The 16,666-nt window shown below is 33.7% G+C and overlaps 1 protein-coding gene across 6 annotated transcripts in view; it reads right to left on the bottom strand.

The window, feature by feature from the left end:
• FUT8 (fucosyltransferase 8) overlaps window positions 1-16,666 on the bottom strand; it is a 303,528-nt gene that overhangs the window by 150,184 nt on the left and 136,678 nt on the right. For 5 of the 6 annotated variants that reach the window (XM_032344518.1, XM_032344519.1, XM_032344516.1 and 2 more), the window contains one exon: window positions 6,454-6,883. The exons of the other annotated variant lie outside the window; for it this stretch is intronic. In XM_032344518.1, coding sequence (XP_032200409.1) covers window positions 6,454-6,656 — 203 coding nt within the window. In that variant the 5' untranslated portion in view covers window positions 6,657-6,883. The remainder of the gene's footprint in view (window positions 1-6,453; window positions 6,884-16,666) is intronic. 6 annotated transcript variants of the gene reach the window in all.

Here is a 16,666-nt window from a genome sequence, read left to right as displayed (position 1 = left end):
GAAGCAAGGTTTAAAATCAGTGATACAAAATTCATTTTGGAAAAGCTTTAAAAACCACAGCAAAACCAAAACCAAAAACCCACACACGAAAAAGAGACTATAGAAATTATCAAACTAAGAACAGAAATCAATAAAATAGAAATAGACACATGATTAAGAGAAAAACAAATAAAACAAAAAAACAACCAGACTAGTTCTTTGGGAAGATAAATGAAATTGATAAACTTTTTTCAAGATAAAAGGAGAAAACACAAATAATCAGTATCAGGAATGAAAAAGGGAACATTACTACAGGTATTACAAGTATGGAGAAGAAAATCAGAAAGGCATTATGAAAAACTTTATATTTATACATTTGAAAATGTTGATAAAATGGACACATTCCTTGAAAAACACATTTTACCGAAACGGATATAAGAAAAAACAAAAAATCTCAATGGGCCAATTTCTATTAAAAAGCTCAAATCCAGAATTTAAAACCTTCCCACCTGCCACATTTCATTCCCCAACTCAAACCCTGCACCATCCCCCAAAGACCCAAATGGCTTCACTGGTAGAATTCTAACAAAGATTTAAGATAGAATGGGTACCAATTTTATACAAACCCTTCTAGAGAATAGAATTGGCTTGCATAACCTTGCTCCAAAACCCAAAAGACAAAAAAAGGAAAATTATAGGCAAACATGTCTTTGTTAACATAGAAAAAAAATCCAAAACAAAACACTGACAAATTTAATCCAGCAATATATAAAAAAGCTAGTGAAAATTTCAGGGAGATAGCATCTGTTTGTCAGACTGGGAAGACTAGGAATCTTGACTACAAATCTCACTAAGATATTCTCACATAGAAAAGCAGTATTGTCCCTAAGGAAAAATTAGATACCCTTAATAGTATTAAGGAATAAGGGGAGCAGGGCTGCAAAAATAAAAGCCACATATGTAAGGGAAGGTTACAGGCAGATGGCAGGCACTCTATACATTCCAATCCATTCACTTGCTCCAGGAATATAAGTACACTCTTTACATGAGTGATGAGGAGTTACAGAGAAGAGAGACTAGAGCAAATTTTCCAATTAACCAATAGGAACAAAGGCATCCCCCACTTTCTAACACCAGCTTCTCAAACAGAAGTAAAATATGACCTGTGAAACATTACATCAGTTTCCTTTCTATCCATGTCAGTATTCCATGCTTTGGCTGCCTCAGTCAAATTTTTCCACCAGAAGAGTCACGCTTTGGCTCTAATCCATCTGGGAAAATTACTACATAACTCAGAAAAACAGATAAGCCATAAATTAATTATACATTCTTTGTGGTTTGTAAATTTACAGTTTACAGTTAGCATCTAAATTCCAGAAGACATTTCTTTGGTTTTCCTGGTTTTTTTTCGTTGTTCAAACAACCTTATTAATTGGTCACAAAGTCACGTTTGAATTTTTTTAAGCTATACTCTCAAAAATAAATGGACCTAGAACAAAAAGGATTTAAGTTAAAAGGAAGACTGACAATTAAGTACTCTTTAAATTTTACAAGTTTTATCCAGTTCCGACATCTGGTCCACTTAAGGGTTCACTGCTCAAGGGATTTCCAAACAAGTTTCAGTAATTTTCTGCTAAATGTCAGCCCTGACTGAGAGGCAAAGTGGCAGATTCAAATTCCAAGAAGCAAAGAGTCTGTGAACTGACAGTAACTTCACATTATCAGAGGCTGAAATAAAACAAACATGAAGCATGGAAAGGCATTCCTATAGGGTGGCAGGCAGTGATTATCTCCAAGTTTTTAAAAGAAAGCCTACCACATGTTTACCTAATGTGCTGGCAATTAAAAGTAAGGAAGAGATGTCTGGGGAACACCAAATAAGGTCTCATCACCTCATATCTAGATTAATACTATGTTTTCTAGTTGATTTCATTCCAGTGAGGCACATGCCCCAAATCCATCTGAAAATCTAAATCTTACTCAGCCATTTTCAGTGTGTCATTCCTCTGCTATAAACCCAACCATAGTTCCCTATTACCTATCAACAAAAATTTAAACTAAACTCCAGCTGTCAGGACCACAATGATTTGACCTAATCAATTGCTTCTGGAGATGAGAATGGTGGTTAAATATGGCTACAAAATTCTATGCAGTTCTTCCCTCTATTCCCTAAATACAGAGTGCCCCTTCCACATGCATACACTAACAGAATGTGGCAGAAATGGCACTGTGTGACTTTTCATACTTGGCCTCAAAAGGACTTGCAGTTTCTGCTCTTGCCCTCTTGAAACACTACTATGTAAGAAACCGGGGTTGTCCTGCTGGAGAAAACACATGAAAGGGAAATAAATGATGGTCCCAGCTAATCATCAAACATGTGAGTGAGGTCATATGGACTGCCTTACTATCTTACAGCAGCCACAAAAGTGACCCCAAACTAGAAAAACAATCCAGTTGAGGACAATATAAATTAAATAATCAAGAAAAAATTTTTTTTGTTTTAAGCCACAGAGTTTTTACTTTATCATATAGGCATATATATTTAAAATTTTATAGCTAAACCCAATTTTTAAAAAGAGTGCAGTAACAAGAAAACAAATTTTAATAAGAAAACTCAATTTTGGGGTGCCTGGGTGGCTCAGTGGGTTAAGCCTCTGCCTTCAACTCAGATCATGATCCCAGGGTCCTGGGATCGAGCCCCGCATTGGGCTCTCTGCTCAGCGGGGAGTTTGCTTCCCCCCCTCCCCCGCCCCGGTCTCTGCCTACTTATGATCTCTCTGTCAAATAAATAAATAAAATCTTAAAAAAAAAAAAAAAAGCAAATTCAATTTTTAAAAATAGGTGACAGGGCGCCTGGGTGGCTTAGCTGGTTAAGTGTCTGCCTTCAGTTCAGGTCATGATCCTGGGGTCCTGGAATCGAGCTCTGCATTGGGCTTCCTGCTCTGCAGGGAGCTGCTTTCTCTTTCTCCCTCTGTCCCTCCCCTTGCTCATGCTCATGTTCTCTCTCTGACACTCTCTCTCAAATAAATAAAAAATAATAAAATAAAATAGGTAACAAATGTGTACAGACACCTCACTAAAGAATGGCAAATAAGGACATGAAAAGAAGTGTTCAACATCATTAATCATTATGGAAACGCAAACTGAAACTACAGTGAGATAAGACTATGTATCTGTTAAAACAGCTAAAATAAAAATAACTTATAATAGCAAATACTAGCAAGAGTGAGAGCAACTGGAACTCTCAAGCTTTGCTGGTGGAAATGCAAAATGATATAGGAACATTGGAAAACATTGCAGCAACTGCAACTTCTTTAAAAAATTAAACATACACTAAAACGACCTAGCAATCCCCCTCTTAGATATTTACCCAAGAAAAATAAAAACTTAAATCACACAAAAACCTACAAAGCAAATGCTATAATGGCTTTGTTCATAATTGCCAAAAAACAGAAACAACCCTAATGTGTTTCAACTGGTCAATATGTTTAAAAAAAAAAAAAAAAAAAAAAGACAACAACACTGTGATATGACCATACTATGAAACACTACTAAGTATTAAAAAAGAATTAATAGGAAAAGGAAAAAGAAAAAAAAACTACCAACCCACACAACAGTGTTAATGAATCTCAAGTACATTATAAATGAAAAAAGCCAGATTCAAGAGGCTATATGCCACATTATTCTACTTATATGACATTTTATAACAGAATAAAATACAGGACAGAAAACAAATCAGTACCAGGGACAGAAGATAAGGACAGAATCTCACTACAAAAGGGCACAAAAGAATTCTGGTGGGAGGTAAAATTCTTATATAATTTGACTGCGGTGGTAGTTACATGACTGTAAGCATCTGCCAAAATTCACAGACCTATATGCTGAAAAAGTGAATTTTACTGTATAGCAATTATTCATCAATAATCAGAATTAAACACACACACAGAACAACCTCCCAAACATTCACTGTACTTAAATATTTGTATCCCTCAGAATAATGATTATTTTTCTAAATGTGTAGTATAATCAATAAAATTAGCAAATTCTAACTGGAGGATTGGTGGCTTTTAGAACTATTGTCCTAACTCTTAAACACTGTAATTTCAAGCTTCTTTCCAAATTCAATCCATATGCCTCATCTCAAAGAAATGGCCTAATTTTACAGACATATGAATTACTCCTTTTTAGTCTAGCTTACGAACACATTTTCTTCTGAGAAAAAGACTTAGCAAATTGGGTACAAAATGTTACAGTGAGAGGGAAAAATCACCAATGCCTTAGCACCTCTACTATTCTTCCTTTTATGCTGGGGGATCTAAATGTAATCCCTTTGGCTGAAACACAAATAGCCCTACTGGTAAAGTTGATGGAACGGCCTGAGGAGGTTTTCTTTCCTAATGAGGGAAAAGAATTACTTATTTATTTTCCTAAAATTATCTATGTACAAAAATGGACTCAAGTCTGTTTTCAGATTGTATTTACAGTATTTCAGCATGACATACTGTCTCAGCTCTTAAAGTTGTCTTTACATTTGAATGCAGTAGTTCAGAATTTAATTTCAACACAAAAGAATACAAAGAAAGTGACTTAAGAGACCCAAAGATTATTCTGCAGAAGAAACAACTATTATTAAAGGCATGCTTTCTTTGATACAATAAAAACAAGACACTTGGCAGTCAGAAATAAGTCGAATGAAGTCTCAGTATTGAAGTTGGAATGAGGAGAAAATAATAAATAATTTATGAGCCTGAATTGTTAAAAAGCAAAATCTTTCCCAAGGAGCAAAAATCCCAGGATGTAGAACAAGATTTTACTATAATTAAAGCACACTCCAAAAACAACTAGCACAGCAGCCACTCTTGATGATCTCTTACAGGAGACTTATAGTTGATATTTCTGAATAATTGACTTCTCTCTCGTTTCTCTTCACAGAGGCAATACACCTCATCAAAGTCTGGGCTTTTGAGTCATATTGCCAGGATACAAAGTAAGCTCCACCACTTGTAAAAGTATAACCTTGGGAAAAATTAAATTTCTTAATATTCCTTTGATTCCTCATCTGTAAAATCATTTAGGAAAACAGTACCAGCAACTCATAAGGAAATTTATGAAATTCAATGAGATAATCCATGCAAAGCCCTTGGCACAGTACCTGGCATATGATAAACTCTCCATCAGTGACAGCTATTACACCTCTAAACTATCAATCTTTGAATCTCATAACAAATCATCGAGTGAGACTTAAATGAAAGACCAGCTTTCTCCATGATACTCCCAAGCTCCCACCCAAAAGGAAATAACATGATATATAAATTTAAGAAATTATCTGTCCACTTTCTAATCCCTGGTTACCTTATGTTTTATCACATCGTACTACTACAAATGACAGGAATAATTTTTGATTCATGGTATAAAATTCTTAACACCTAGCTTTGTCTTTCATAGGACATAAAAGGGCCAAAATAATATTATGGTGAAGAAAGAAGGTGAGAGAAAGAAGTTCTAAAGAAAGAGTGCAAGGGCAGCGGTGGCAGGGAGGTGAGGGAATGAGAGAAGCAGAGAAGTCTTCTCTAAAGCCTCAAGAGTATGTGACACTGTCAACTATATTCTTCCTTCAGAGAATGCTCCTCAGCTTCCACAATCAAGCACTGTCCCTCTCTCCTTTCCCATCTATTCCAAATGCCCAAAGCACAACAGGATGTTTTCATTTCCACTCCTTCATTTGTTACTCAAAAAGAAATGAACTCTGTGCTCTTTTTCTCTATACTACTTCCCTTAGGGTCAATTACTACCTCTAGAGTAATGACAACTCTTTACCTCAAATCTTCAAACTCTAGCTTGAGAAACAGCAAGCGCTAAATAGTATAATTACCTTCATATATAAAGCAGAGAAATTAGAATTTAAGAATTATTTTTTCCCTGAAAATATAAGATTTTATTTTTCAAAACAGTTGATGCCTTCTAACATATACGTCACATTTTTTAACAGATTAGAAGTAGCAACAGCAACAATTCCCTAGATTCCAGATCCCGCTGTTTTAGCAATGAATTTTTGTTTCTCCATTTCAGTAAGTTATAGACTAACTCAGCCTCTCAAGTATTATAAATGTCTTTGTTATTGTCCATACAATAAAAATTTTAATATCTGCTAATTTAAATCATAAAGAATTTATATTTAATGTATCAAAATTATCAAAACGCTGAAGATAACTATAAATGAAATATAAAAACAAATTAAATGGCATGGTTTTTCTATACTAAAATTCATATGTAAAATAAGATTTGACCCTCGAAAAATTCTCTATGTTAAATATACAGAGATATCATTGGTATAAGAAGTATGTCACTAAAATATTTAAATGTCTGCAAAAATAGCAGTTTAAAGAAATCATTAAGTATTTTTTATTAGATGCATGAAGGCCTGCAACTAAAAACAAAGTTACAGGTCTCTTCCTTCAATTTTTTAGAACCTACCGGAGAGATTCAGCCATTCGCCTCAAGTCTTCATTTTGCTGTTTTAAGCGTTCAAGCTTTGCCAGAATCTTGGACAGTTCTCGGCTAGAGTGATCAGGGTGGTCATTATCTCGTACCAAGTGACCACCTATATAAAATAGTAAGGTCCCCCAGGCAAAAAGAATGAGCATAATCCAACGCCAGGAACCAGTCCATGGCCGCATTTTCAGATTTTCAACTCACTCCCCTGGCCTCCTGGAGCTCAAAGAATTGAAAACATCATAACTCTGTTTCTAGCTAGTGCAAAAATGGTTGCCTTCTGTTGTTTCAACACATGATGCTTCAGACAAACTCGTTGTCTCTGGCAGTCCTGTAGTGAATCTTTCAAAGAGATCTTCCTGGTGCTATGAGTAGGAAGCTTTATTGTCCTGTGCTTCATGGACTCTACATGCTGTGGAAAGAGTAAGAAATGTATTTAAATTATTTAGGATACGCAAAGTAGCATATGCTGAGATTCATGGAGTTAAAGGAAACATTGGTTTTGACTGGTCAATAGGCTGGCAAATAATCTAACAACCTAATAATAAGTAAAAAAGCAAAAGCTTTTACATTTGCATATTAAATCACCCATGTATACCAGGGTTCCACCAGACAAATTAATTAGCTCTAAGCTTGGAAGTCCTCTAAGTGCCATCATCACTTTTCCTTCTTACATCATTGTGCAAAAGATAATACATGGAGATCAAAAGATTGTATCTTTGAATAAGCAATCAAAACCAAACAAACTATATACATATTTGATCCAATGTTTCCATTATCTCAAGCAGAACATGTTCTCATTCTCATAAGATCTCAGTTCTATCTCCCTCCATCTCACTGCTCAGCTGCCATGATACTACTACTTAACTCTGTAGGTGACAGGCAAATTGTCACTGATAAAATTCTAAAAGTGACGTGTGTATTAGCTAAGCAAAGGTTATGGCATCCATTAAGCAGCTGGTAACTACTCCAAATATCACAAGTAAAGGTTCTTATAGATTAGGCTAGATTATCCCTTCCTTGAATTTATTTAAAAAATACCAATAACTGCAACATAAGTCTATACCAGTTATATCTTAGTCACTGTGCATCTTAAGTTACACATGCAAATGTTTTCTCAGGCTAGGCTGTGGGTTTCATTTGTCACCTCAGCATCAGGCTTAAAATTCCCTTTAGAAACAAAACAGTTTTTTCTGCAAAGAAAAAAATTGTAGGCAAAGATATAATTTTAATGCCATTTGATAGTTCCGGAACTATGTAAGAGAAGTTGTATCTCCAGGCACAGAGTTCCTTGCAAAAAAGAGAAAAGATAAGAAATAGTTTCTATATGGAAGACTGAATGTGATGAGCATTTGAGCATTAATTAAGCAGTTATTAAAGATTAGACAGAAAAGTTGGAGAAAAGGCCTCAAAAATTAGTACAGAGCTGTTATTTTCCTATTTTTGAACCTCAGATCTCACCTGTTTTTAAGTGCCCAAGTATTCAAAGAAAAGGAAATCTCTTCAAACAAGTGTTCTCTTTCCTTCCTATTCCTATGCTATTTTCTTCATTGTTACTGGTTTACACTAGTTAAAACACACAATGAAAAGAATTGTATTCACTGAGAATTGTTTGAAAACCAACTAAAAAGGCAATAATCCAAAAGAAAACTTGGCATTTTGTCTGTTGTTTTAATAACTATGCTTAAGCCTATTGAGAACATTCTTGTTAGTGACTCCACTGCTCATTCTTGTCCCTCTCAAAATCCTTGCCCAAAACCCTGTTCCTCTAATCTCAGGTAACCTCCTCTATTCAATAAAACATAAGAATTAAGGACTATTTAACATTTCAGGGTCAAAGACCAGTCATAAGATGTCATATATGGAAAAAGCAGATATTCAGGGCTTCCTGGTTAAAAAAGCAAATTAAATAAATAAATAAATACATAAATCCAGTCTAACGGCCTAAGGGGTGGACTTAATTGTATCTCAACAAAAGAAGCTTAGCTATTAACATTTAAGTTAATACCGTCTGTGACAATATATATAACATTGTAAATTGCTGTTATAACATATGCAAAAAAAAACTATAAAATAGTTAATTCTAAGCTATACCAGTAAGATATTAAATTTTTAAAAAAAGATTTTATTTATTTATTTGAGAGAGAGCATGCACACACATGGGAGTGGAGGGTGGGAGGAGAAGGGAAAGGGAGAAAATCCCAAGCAGACTCCATGCTGAGTGCAGACTCCATGCTGAGTGCAGACTCATGCAGGGCTTGATCTCAGGACCCTGAGATCATGATTGGAGCTGAAACCAAGAGCTGGATGCTCAAATGACTAAGTCACCCAGGTGCCCCAAGATTTTAAATTTTTTAATCTTTGCCTTCATAGTAACAGTTAACTTAGAAAGATAACTGTGATAAACAAAAAAATGACAGCGTTCTAAAAAAGAATCATTTAAATAAAAAAAAGATTTACTGCAACATTTTATTAAAATTATAATACTCAAAGCCAGCAAAAATATAACTCAACTCAAACAGAAACAAAAGTCTAAAGAAACATAAAGTTGTTATACAAAATACTTTAAATTGTTATAAACTACCATCAGAAATAACGAAAATATTAAATTACTACATATTACGGGAGTTGTAAAAATACACTGAAAATTATTATAGGAGCAAAACCTTGTCATTTTCTTAATTAACAGTAGCAGCCCATTATTTGAACCATGCCTGTCAAAATGTAAACTCTATGAGTTTTATCCATTTTGTTCACTGATGTATCCCAACATTTAGAGTAGTGCTTGGTGCTTAGTAGGTACTAGAAACATTTTTGAATAAATAAATAAATAAGTGAATGAATGAGTGAAGGATGTCACACATGAAATATACTAATATGACGTAATTCATGTACATCAGCTTCAACTGCATTTTATGCCCCACTTAAGAAAGCAAATCTGAATGCAGAAAGTAAGACAGTACTATTACTATAAGGAAATGGTTAAAAAATAAAGTCATCCATAAGCTTTAGGATTTTCTATTGTCAACACATACCTTACAATATACTCTCAAATAATTAAAATAAACTGGTCTAAAAGACCATAATACCAACTTATGGTACCCTTCAACCATAAGAAAATAATTTCTTTGTCTTATTTTCCTCATCTAAAAGATTCATTTTGCAAAGACAATGGGATGACTGAAGAAAGTATGTACAGATCTTGATATGAAAACCACTCAATTTATCTGTGAAAAATTTATTAGTGAAAATACTTCAAATTTATTAGTAAAAATATTTCAACATTAACTACATGAACTAATTTCTAACTAAAATTTATACAGCAGTGTTTGCTGAGATTTCTTCTAGGAGTGGGCTGTTTTCTTTTTAAGTATTTATAAACTCATTCCTGTTTGAGATTCACATACTACCTTTCATCAGCAGAATACATATATATGTATATATATGTATATACATATACATGCATGTATATATTGCAGAATATTAAATGGATTGACATGTGGCAGGCTTTCTTCCACAAATTTAATTAGTGATACCACTTTTTTTTAGGGTAGTAGGTATTTAAATGGTTTTTGGTTTTGTTCTTTGTATTTACAGAGAATCTTTGGGTTATATTTGCTTAATGTCTCTGAAATATAAAATATATGTAATTTTTCAAAGTAATTTCTTGAATCTGAAAGCTAAAGTATATAATCAGTAAAACTGAGAGCTTTAATAAAGTTACTGTGAGGCTTAAATGGTGTTAATATATAAATGTACTTATATTGCTTGGCACATAAAAGGTGCTCAATAAAAGGTCATAGTATTTTAATGTTAATAAGATATGGAGATTAAAAATATAAATATAGAATAGGCAAAGCCTGGACTAGAATCTTTGCTCTGCTACATCACAGCAAGGAAACCATACTCAAGTTCAATTTCTTTATCTGTAAAATGGATATGATACATACTACCTTTCCCATAGACTACTAGAAAAAGCTTAGATAAAACAATCCATAGGAAGCAGTTATCATACCAGTAGCAAATTATTATTATACTACATATATTAACGTTGTTATTTTATAGGCCCATTTATAACATTTTACATAATTTATATACCACGTATTATTATAGGCAGTTCCTAAAATGGCTGCCAAGAATCCCCATGTCCTGTGCTCCAGCCTTGTGTAATCTCCTCCTCCTGAGTGTGGGTTGGACCTAGTGATTCCCTTCTTGAATAGAATACAGCAAAAGTGATATGATTTCACTTCTGAGATAAGGTTATAGAAGACTGATACTTCTATCTTACTATTTACTATTACTATCTTACTATTCTCTCGTTACTCTGAAGCTGCCATAGGAAAAGGCCCATGTGGAATGGCACAGAATCTGCCGACGACCATATGAGTAAGCTTGGAAATGGAATCTGCACCAGTCAAGTCTTGATGTGACTGAAACTTGGCCCACATTTTGATTTCAGGCTTTTGAAAGACCATAGCCAGAAGATCTAGCTAAGCCATGCCCAGATTCTTAAGCAACAAATAACAATTGTTTTTAAATCACTTAGTCTTAGGGTGATTTGTTACGTAACAATAGATAAATAGTGTATGTGCCTACTTCCTACTGGGGCTGAGTGCCTGGTCATCAGTTCATGTGTTATTCTTTCTGTCTCCAGCAAGCTGTACAAAATCTATGGCATAGAGTGGGTGTTCAAGATGCCAGACAGAACTTAATCTATCACATTTTCTTATATATCCTGCTCACACATCTTACAAATACTATAAAAACTAAACTCAATTTAGAACAAATAAATAGTTCAATAAATAAAATTGTAATTATTAGTTTAACGCTATATTGGAAGACTAAAGGCATTTTTACTGTTTGCCAACCAGCATTCTACTTTTAATCATGAAAGAGTAACTGGTACTAGACTTGCGCTCACTAAAAATGTAAATATTTAGAAAATCTGTTTTCAAGATTGGGCAATAGCTAGACAACACTGTGACGTCTGAGATAAGGTTAACAATCAAAGGTAAATCCTATAATCACTCCAGCTTTCTGCCTAAAATTTACTGAACACCAACACAAAAGTGGAGAACCCAGGCAAAGCAAAGTTGTCTTCCCGAAGTGATGTTAGACACTAAAGTTAAGACGTTTAAGGAGAAGAACATCTACAAGTCAATATATTGAAGAGGAGGGAGCTGCCCAGAGAAAAGGATCCAAAAATGTATATAGGATACTAAGCTCTGCATGTAGAAGACTTTATGAGGCTCGCAAAGAAAAATTATTAAGAAAAAATAAATACTAGGTAACTGAAAAGTGAATATGTCTCAGAATTGTATAAAGGGGAAAACCTATGAGTTCCAACCAAAAACAATGAAAATGCCACATAGAAAACCTGGTGCATTCAGCAGAAAGCCAAGAAATTAAACATCTTAGAAGTTAGGGTTGGCATATATATACAATGGAATATTAGGTAGCCATCAAATATTGATATCTTGCCATTTGCAACAACATGGATGGAACTAGAAGGTATTATGCTAACACATAAATAAGTCAATCAGAGAAGTACAATTATCATATGATCTCTCTGATATGCAGAATTTAAGAAACAAGGCAGAGGATTACAGGAGAAAAGAGGAAAAAAATGAAACAAGACAAAACCAGAGAGGGAGACAAACCTTAAGAGACTTACTCTTAGGAAACAAACAGAGTTGCTGGAGGGGAGGACACTGAGGGGATGGGGTGCTTGGGTGACAGACATTGGGGAAGGTGTGTGTTGTGTAAGACTGATGAATCACAGACCTGTATGCCTGAAACAAATAATACATTATATATTAATAATTTTTAAAAAGAAAATAAAAAGTAAGTAAATTTTTAAAAAAAGAAGTTAGGGTTAAGTAAGCCCTAGAGCAGGGATCAGAAACTTTTCTCTAAAGAGCAGGATAATAAATATCATAAGCTACGTGAGATACATACAGTCTTTATCACATATTTTTCACTTTTATTTTTGTTTCTTTACAGCCCTTTAAGAATGTAAAATCCATTCTTACCTCAAAAGCCATACAAAAACAGGCTATGGACCATATTTAACTCATAAGCCAGAGTTTAATGACTCTAGCCATAGAATTAAGAAGAGGCTAAGGAAAGCTAGAACAAAACTTAAAAACAAGCTACAAAAGGATCAAGGTGATCTAAAAGTAAATTAAATGCCTAGCAAAACAAAATTCAATATTCTTTCAAGAAAGACAAAATAAACTTCACACTCTCCAGCTACTAATCAAAAATTAGAAAGAACACTGAAAGAGATTATCTTGTGAGGCAGCCATCCAAGACATAGTAAAGGCTAAGGATGGACTAGAATACTGAGCAATCTTAGCAGTCCGGACCTCATGCTAAGAATGAGGTAACAGCATTCCACTACTCCAAGAATTTTAAGTCTCTGACTCAGTGAAGGTAACAATTGCAAAAACAACAACAACAATGAAAATCACTGACTAGAATGACTCCATCCCCATCCATATATAAACAATCAGATCATAAACAATTTCTCAAAAAGAAAAATACCCATTTCTGGGCATAAATACTATTGACCTCAGTCTTTACAGCTCTGTACTTATAATGTCTGGCATGCAATAAAAAATCACAAGACACATAAAAAAAAAAAAAAAAACAAGAAATAACAAACCATTTTTAAGAGATAAAGCAAGCACACCAGAACCAGACCCATAATGAACTAGATGTTAGAACTATCAGACAGAAAATTCAGAATAATTATAACCAATATATTAAAAAGTCTAAAGTATGGACAACATACATGAACAGATGGAGGATTCAGCAGATAAAATGCCAAATTAACAAAAATAAAATATCAGAAGACCTCCAACAGGCTTATCAGAAAACTGGACAAAAGTTAAAACTAATCGGGGTGCCTGGGTGGCTCAGTTGGTTAGGCAACTGCCTTCAGCTCAGGTCATGATCCCAGGGTCCTAGGATCAAAACCCCATGTCGGGCTCCTTGCTTGGCAAGGTGCCTGTTTCTCCCTCTGCCTGCTGCTCTGCCTGCTTGTGTTCTCTCTCACTCTCTGTCAAATAAATAAATGAAATTAAAAAAAAAAAGTTAAAACTAATCAACAAACATGACAAGAGGACATTAGATACTCTCCAAAATAAAGCTCAAAAAGGAAAAAAAAAAAAAAAAGACTGCCAAAAAAAAAAAAAAGAAGGAATTCAAAATCTGTGGGAGTACTGATTATCAAATGATCTAACACATATATAACAAGAGTTCCAGAAAGAGAGGAGAGAAAATGAGGCAGAAAATATATTTTCTACAATCAATGGATGATAAACCACAAATCCAAGAAATGCAGAGAACTACCAGTAGGATAAATTTAAAATGTAGGGAAAGCTGCTGAAAACAAAGATAGAAAATCTTATAGGCAGCTGGGGGGAAAATTACATACAGATAAACAGAGAATGAGAACACATCTCTTGTCAGAAACAACGTTAGCCAGAAGACAATGAAGCAACAGCTTTAAAAATACTGAGTAGAGGGGAAGGGAGTGGGGATAGTGTCAAATTATAACGTGAAAATATCATTTTTTTAAAATTTATTTGACACAGAGAGAGAGAGAGAGAGAGATGTCACAAGCTGACAGAGAGGCAGGCAGAGAGAGAGGGGGAAGCAGGTTTCATGCTGAGCAGGGAGCCTGATGTGGGACTCCATCCCAGGACCCTGGGATCATGACCTGAGCTGAAGGCAGAGGATTAACCCACTGAACCACCCAGGTGCCCCGAAAATATCTTTTAAAAACAGTCATTTCCAGGAAAAAACAAATGCTGAAAAATACTCTGTGTTAGCAAAACTGCACTATTAAAAAGAAATAGTTAAATGAAGTACACTGTAGTAAAGTTCTCACTGCACATTAGATTGATAAGTTAAAAATGTATATCATAAGCCCTAGAGCTGTGCTGTCTGCTTCAATAGTTACTTGCCACATGGAACTACTTAAACTAGAATTAACATTAAATATTTATTCTCAGTCACAGTAGCCACATTTCAAATGTTCAATAGACATTTGTGCCTATGGCTACCATTATGAATGGTGCAGATATAGAACATTTCCATCATCTCATTAAGTATAACATTTCCTCAGAGCAACAATTTAGAAAATAAAAATAAGTATAAAATTTAGAAAATTATAGAAAATAGAAAACAACTATAGAAAATAATTATAGAAATTTATAATATTTAGAAAATAAAAATAAGTATAAAAAATTCAAAAACATGATAAAAATTAAATCATAATTCAAAATACAAAACAGAAAGGATATACATAAGATATATGATATAGATCACCACTCTAGGATTTCTGAGAGGAGAGAATTTAGTATCTTGAGAAGACAGGGGAAAGTTTCATAGCTGCAGTAAAGAAGGGAGCACATCTGAGAGATGGCATGAGTAGTTTACCTTCTAAATAAGTTACTTCACTTAGTGTAGCAATTTATACATTATGCTCTATTTATTTTAAAATATATGTGTGGTTTTAATCAACATTTGTAATGGACAACATGTGAAACAAATTTACCATGTACTTCACCTAATTTTATACAGCACCATGATTCACTCACTCATTCATTTGAAAAATACTTAGTAAGTTCCTATCCTATAAAAGACTCTGTCCTAGGCACTGGAGTTGTACCAGTGAATAAGACAAATGAGAATCTCTGCCCTCAAGAGGTTCTAGAGGATTCTAATTGCAAAGGGAAGTAATTCCACAGATACAACCTCAAAAAAGCCTCTTCTTGCAGAAACTAACATACTGAGTGATACAGTGAGAAACTGAATATAAACTATATCAACTGATTTCAAAAACACAACTAGTTTAATCATTCTGTGAAAAACAACAAATGCAGTACCACTTATAACTGTCAAATTGACTGTTCTTATATCTAACAAGAAAATGACCAAAGCTACTTCCTTTAGCATCTGACTATGTGGAAATGATGTTTCCAAGAATCACATTCAAGTGGATTCACTTTAATGCTAAGGGCAAAAGACGAAGATATAACAATATTCTACAGATCTAACTGACTACAAGTCAGAACAAAGACTTGTTCTGCTATGAACGATGTTCATAAGAAGGTGGTCTTCTAATCTCAAAAATAATTCAGCACTCATTTAATATAAGTATGTATACACTTATACACTATGCAAAGGGAAATATGGCATTATACATCAAGTATTTCTGTAAAAACATCCCTTTTGATGAGAATTCCACTAGCAGAAATTTATACCAAGATGTGTTTTAACATATGAACAAAATGCATTTTACAAAGCTACTCATCACAACACTTTATGCAATAGCTCCAAAGTAGAAAAAAAAATAATTGCCCATCAACAGAAATATGGTTTAATAAACTGCGAATTACTTTTACCCCCAAAACTGTTTTTACCATGATGTCAAAAAGGAGGAAAATGTGACTCAGAGCCAATAAGAAAATCAGTCAATTTAAAACAAACCCCTAAGACAGAGGTGATGAAGGTAGACAAGGAAACTAAAACAATTACAAAAAATATATACTAAGATTTAGATTAAAAAATCAATATACTGAAAAAAAAACAAAAGCTACAACAAAAGTGCAACTTATATAAGTAAAAAAAAAAAGGCTGAAAGTTTAAAAAATTTTCTGGAAAGGATTAAAGAACAGATTAAATACTATAGAGGAAAATGTCAATGGACATGAGGACAGAGCAATAAAAAAAATCCTCAAAACAAGAAAAAGAAAATTTGTAACCCATAAAGTGACAAATGGTAACTAGACTTATTGTGGTAGTCATTTCACAATATGCACAAATATCAAATCATGATGTTATATGCCTAAAACTAATACAGCACATATCAATTTTATTTATTTATTTATTTATTTTTAGCATGTTTGGTTAGCCAACATATAGTACGTCATTAGTTTTTGATGTAGTATTCAGTGATTCATTAGTTGTATATAATAATTTTTTAAAATTAACCAAAGATATAATTATCTAGGAAAAAAATCTGAAGGAGATTTGATAAAAAAGAAAATTTTAAAGTAGCCATTTTATAGCACTTATCTTTAGATATTATGGTATTTTATAGCTTTCCCCACAGCTGTATCATCATACAGTAGCCATCATCATGAACTAAAAATTTGTTTAGGTGAAAAACTCAAATAAATGT

This window comes from Mustela erminea, chromosome 5, assembly GCF_009829155.1.
Source record: "Mustela erminea isolate mMusErm1 chromosome 5, mMusErm1.Pri, whole genome shotgun sequence".
In the NCBI taxonomy this organism is placed as follows: Eukaryota; Metazoa; Chordata; class Mammalia; order Carnivora; family Mustelidae; genus Mustela; species Mustela erminea.
Note: the sequence above shows the minus strand (reverse complement) of the source record. Positions and strands in the feature narration are given on the sequence as shown.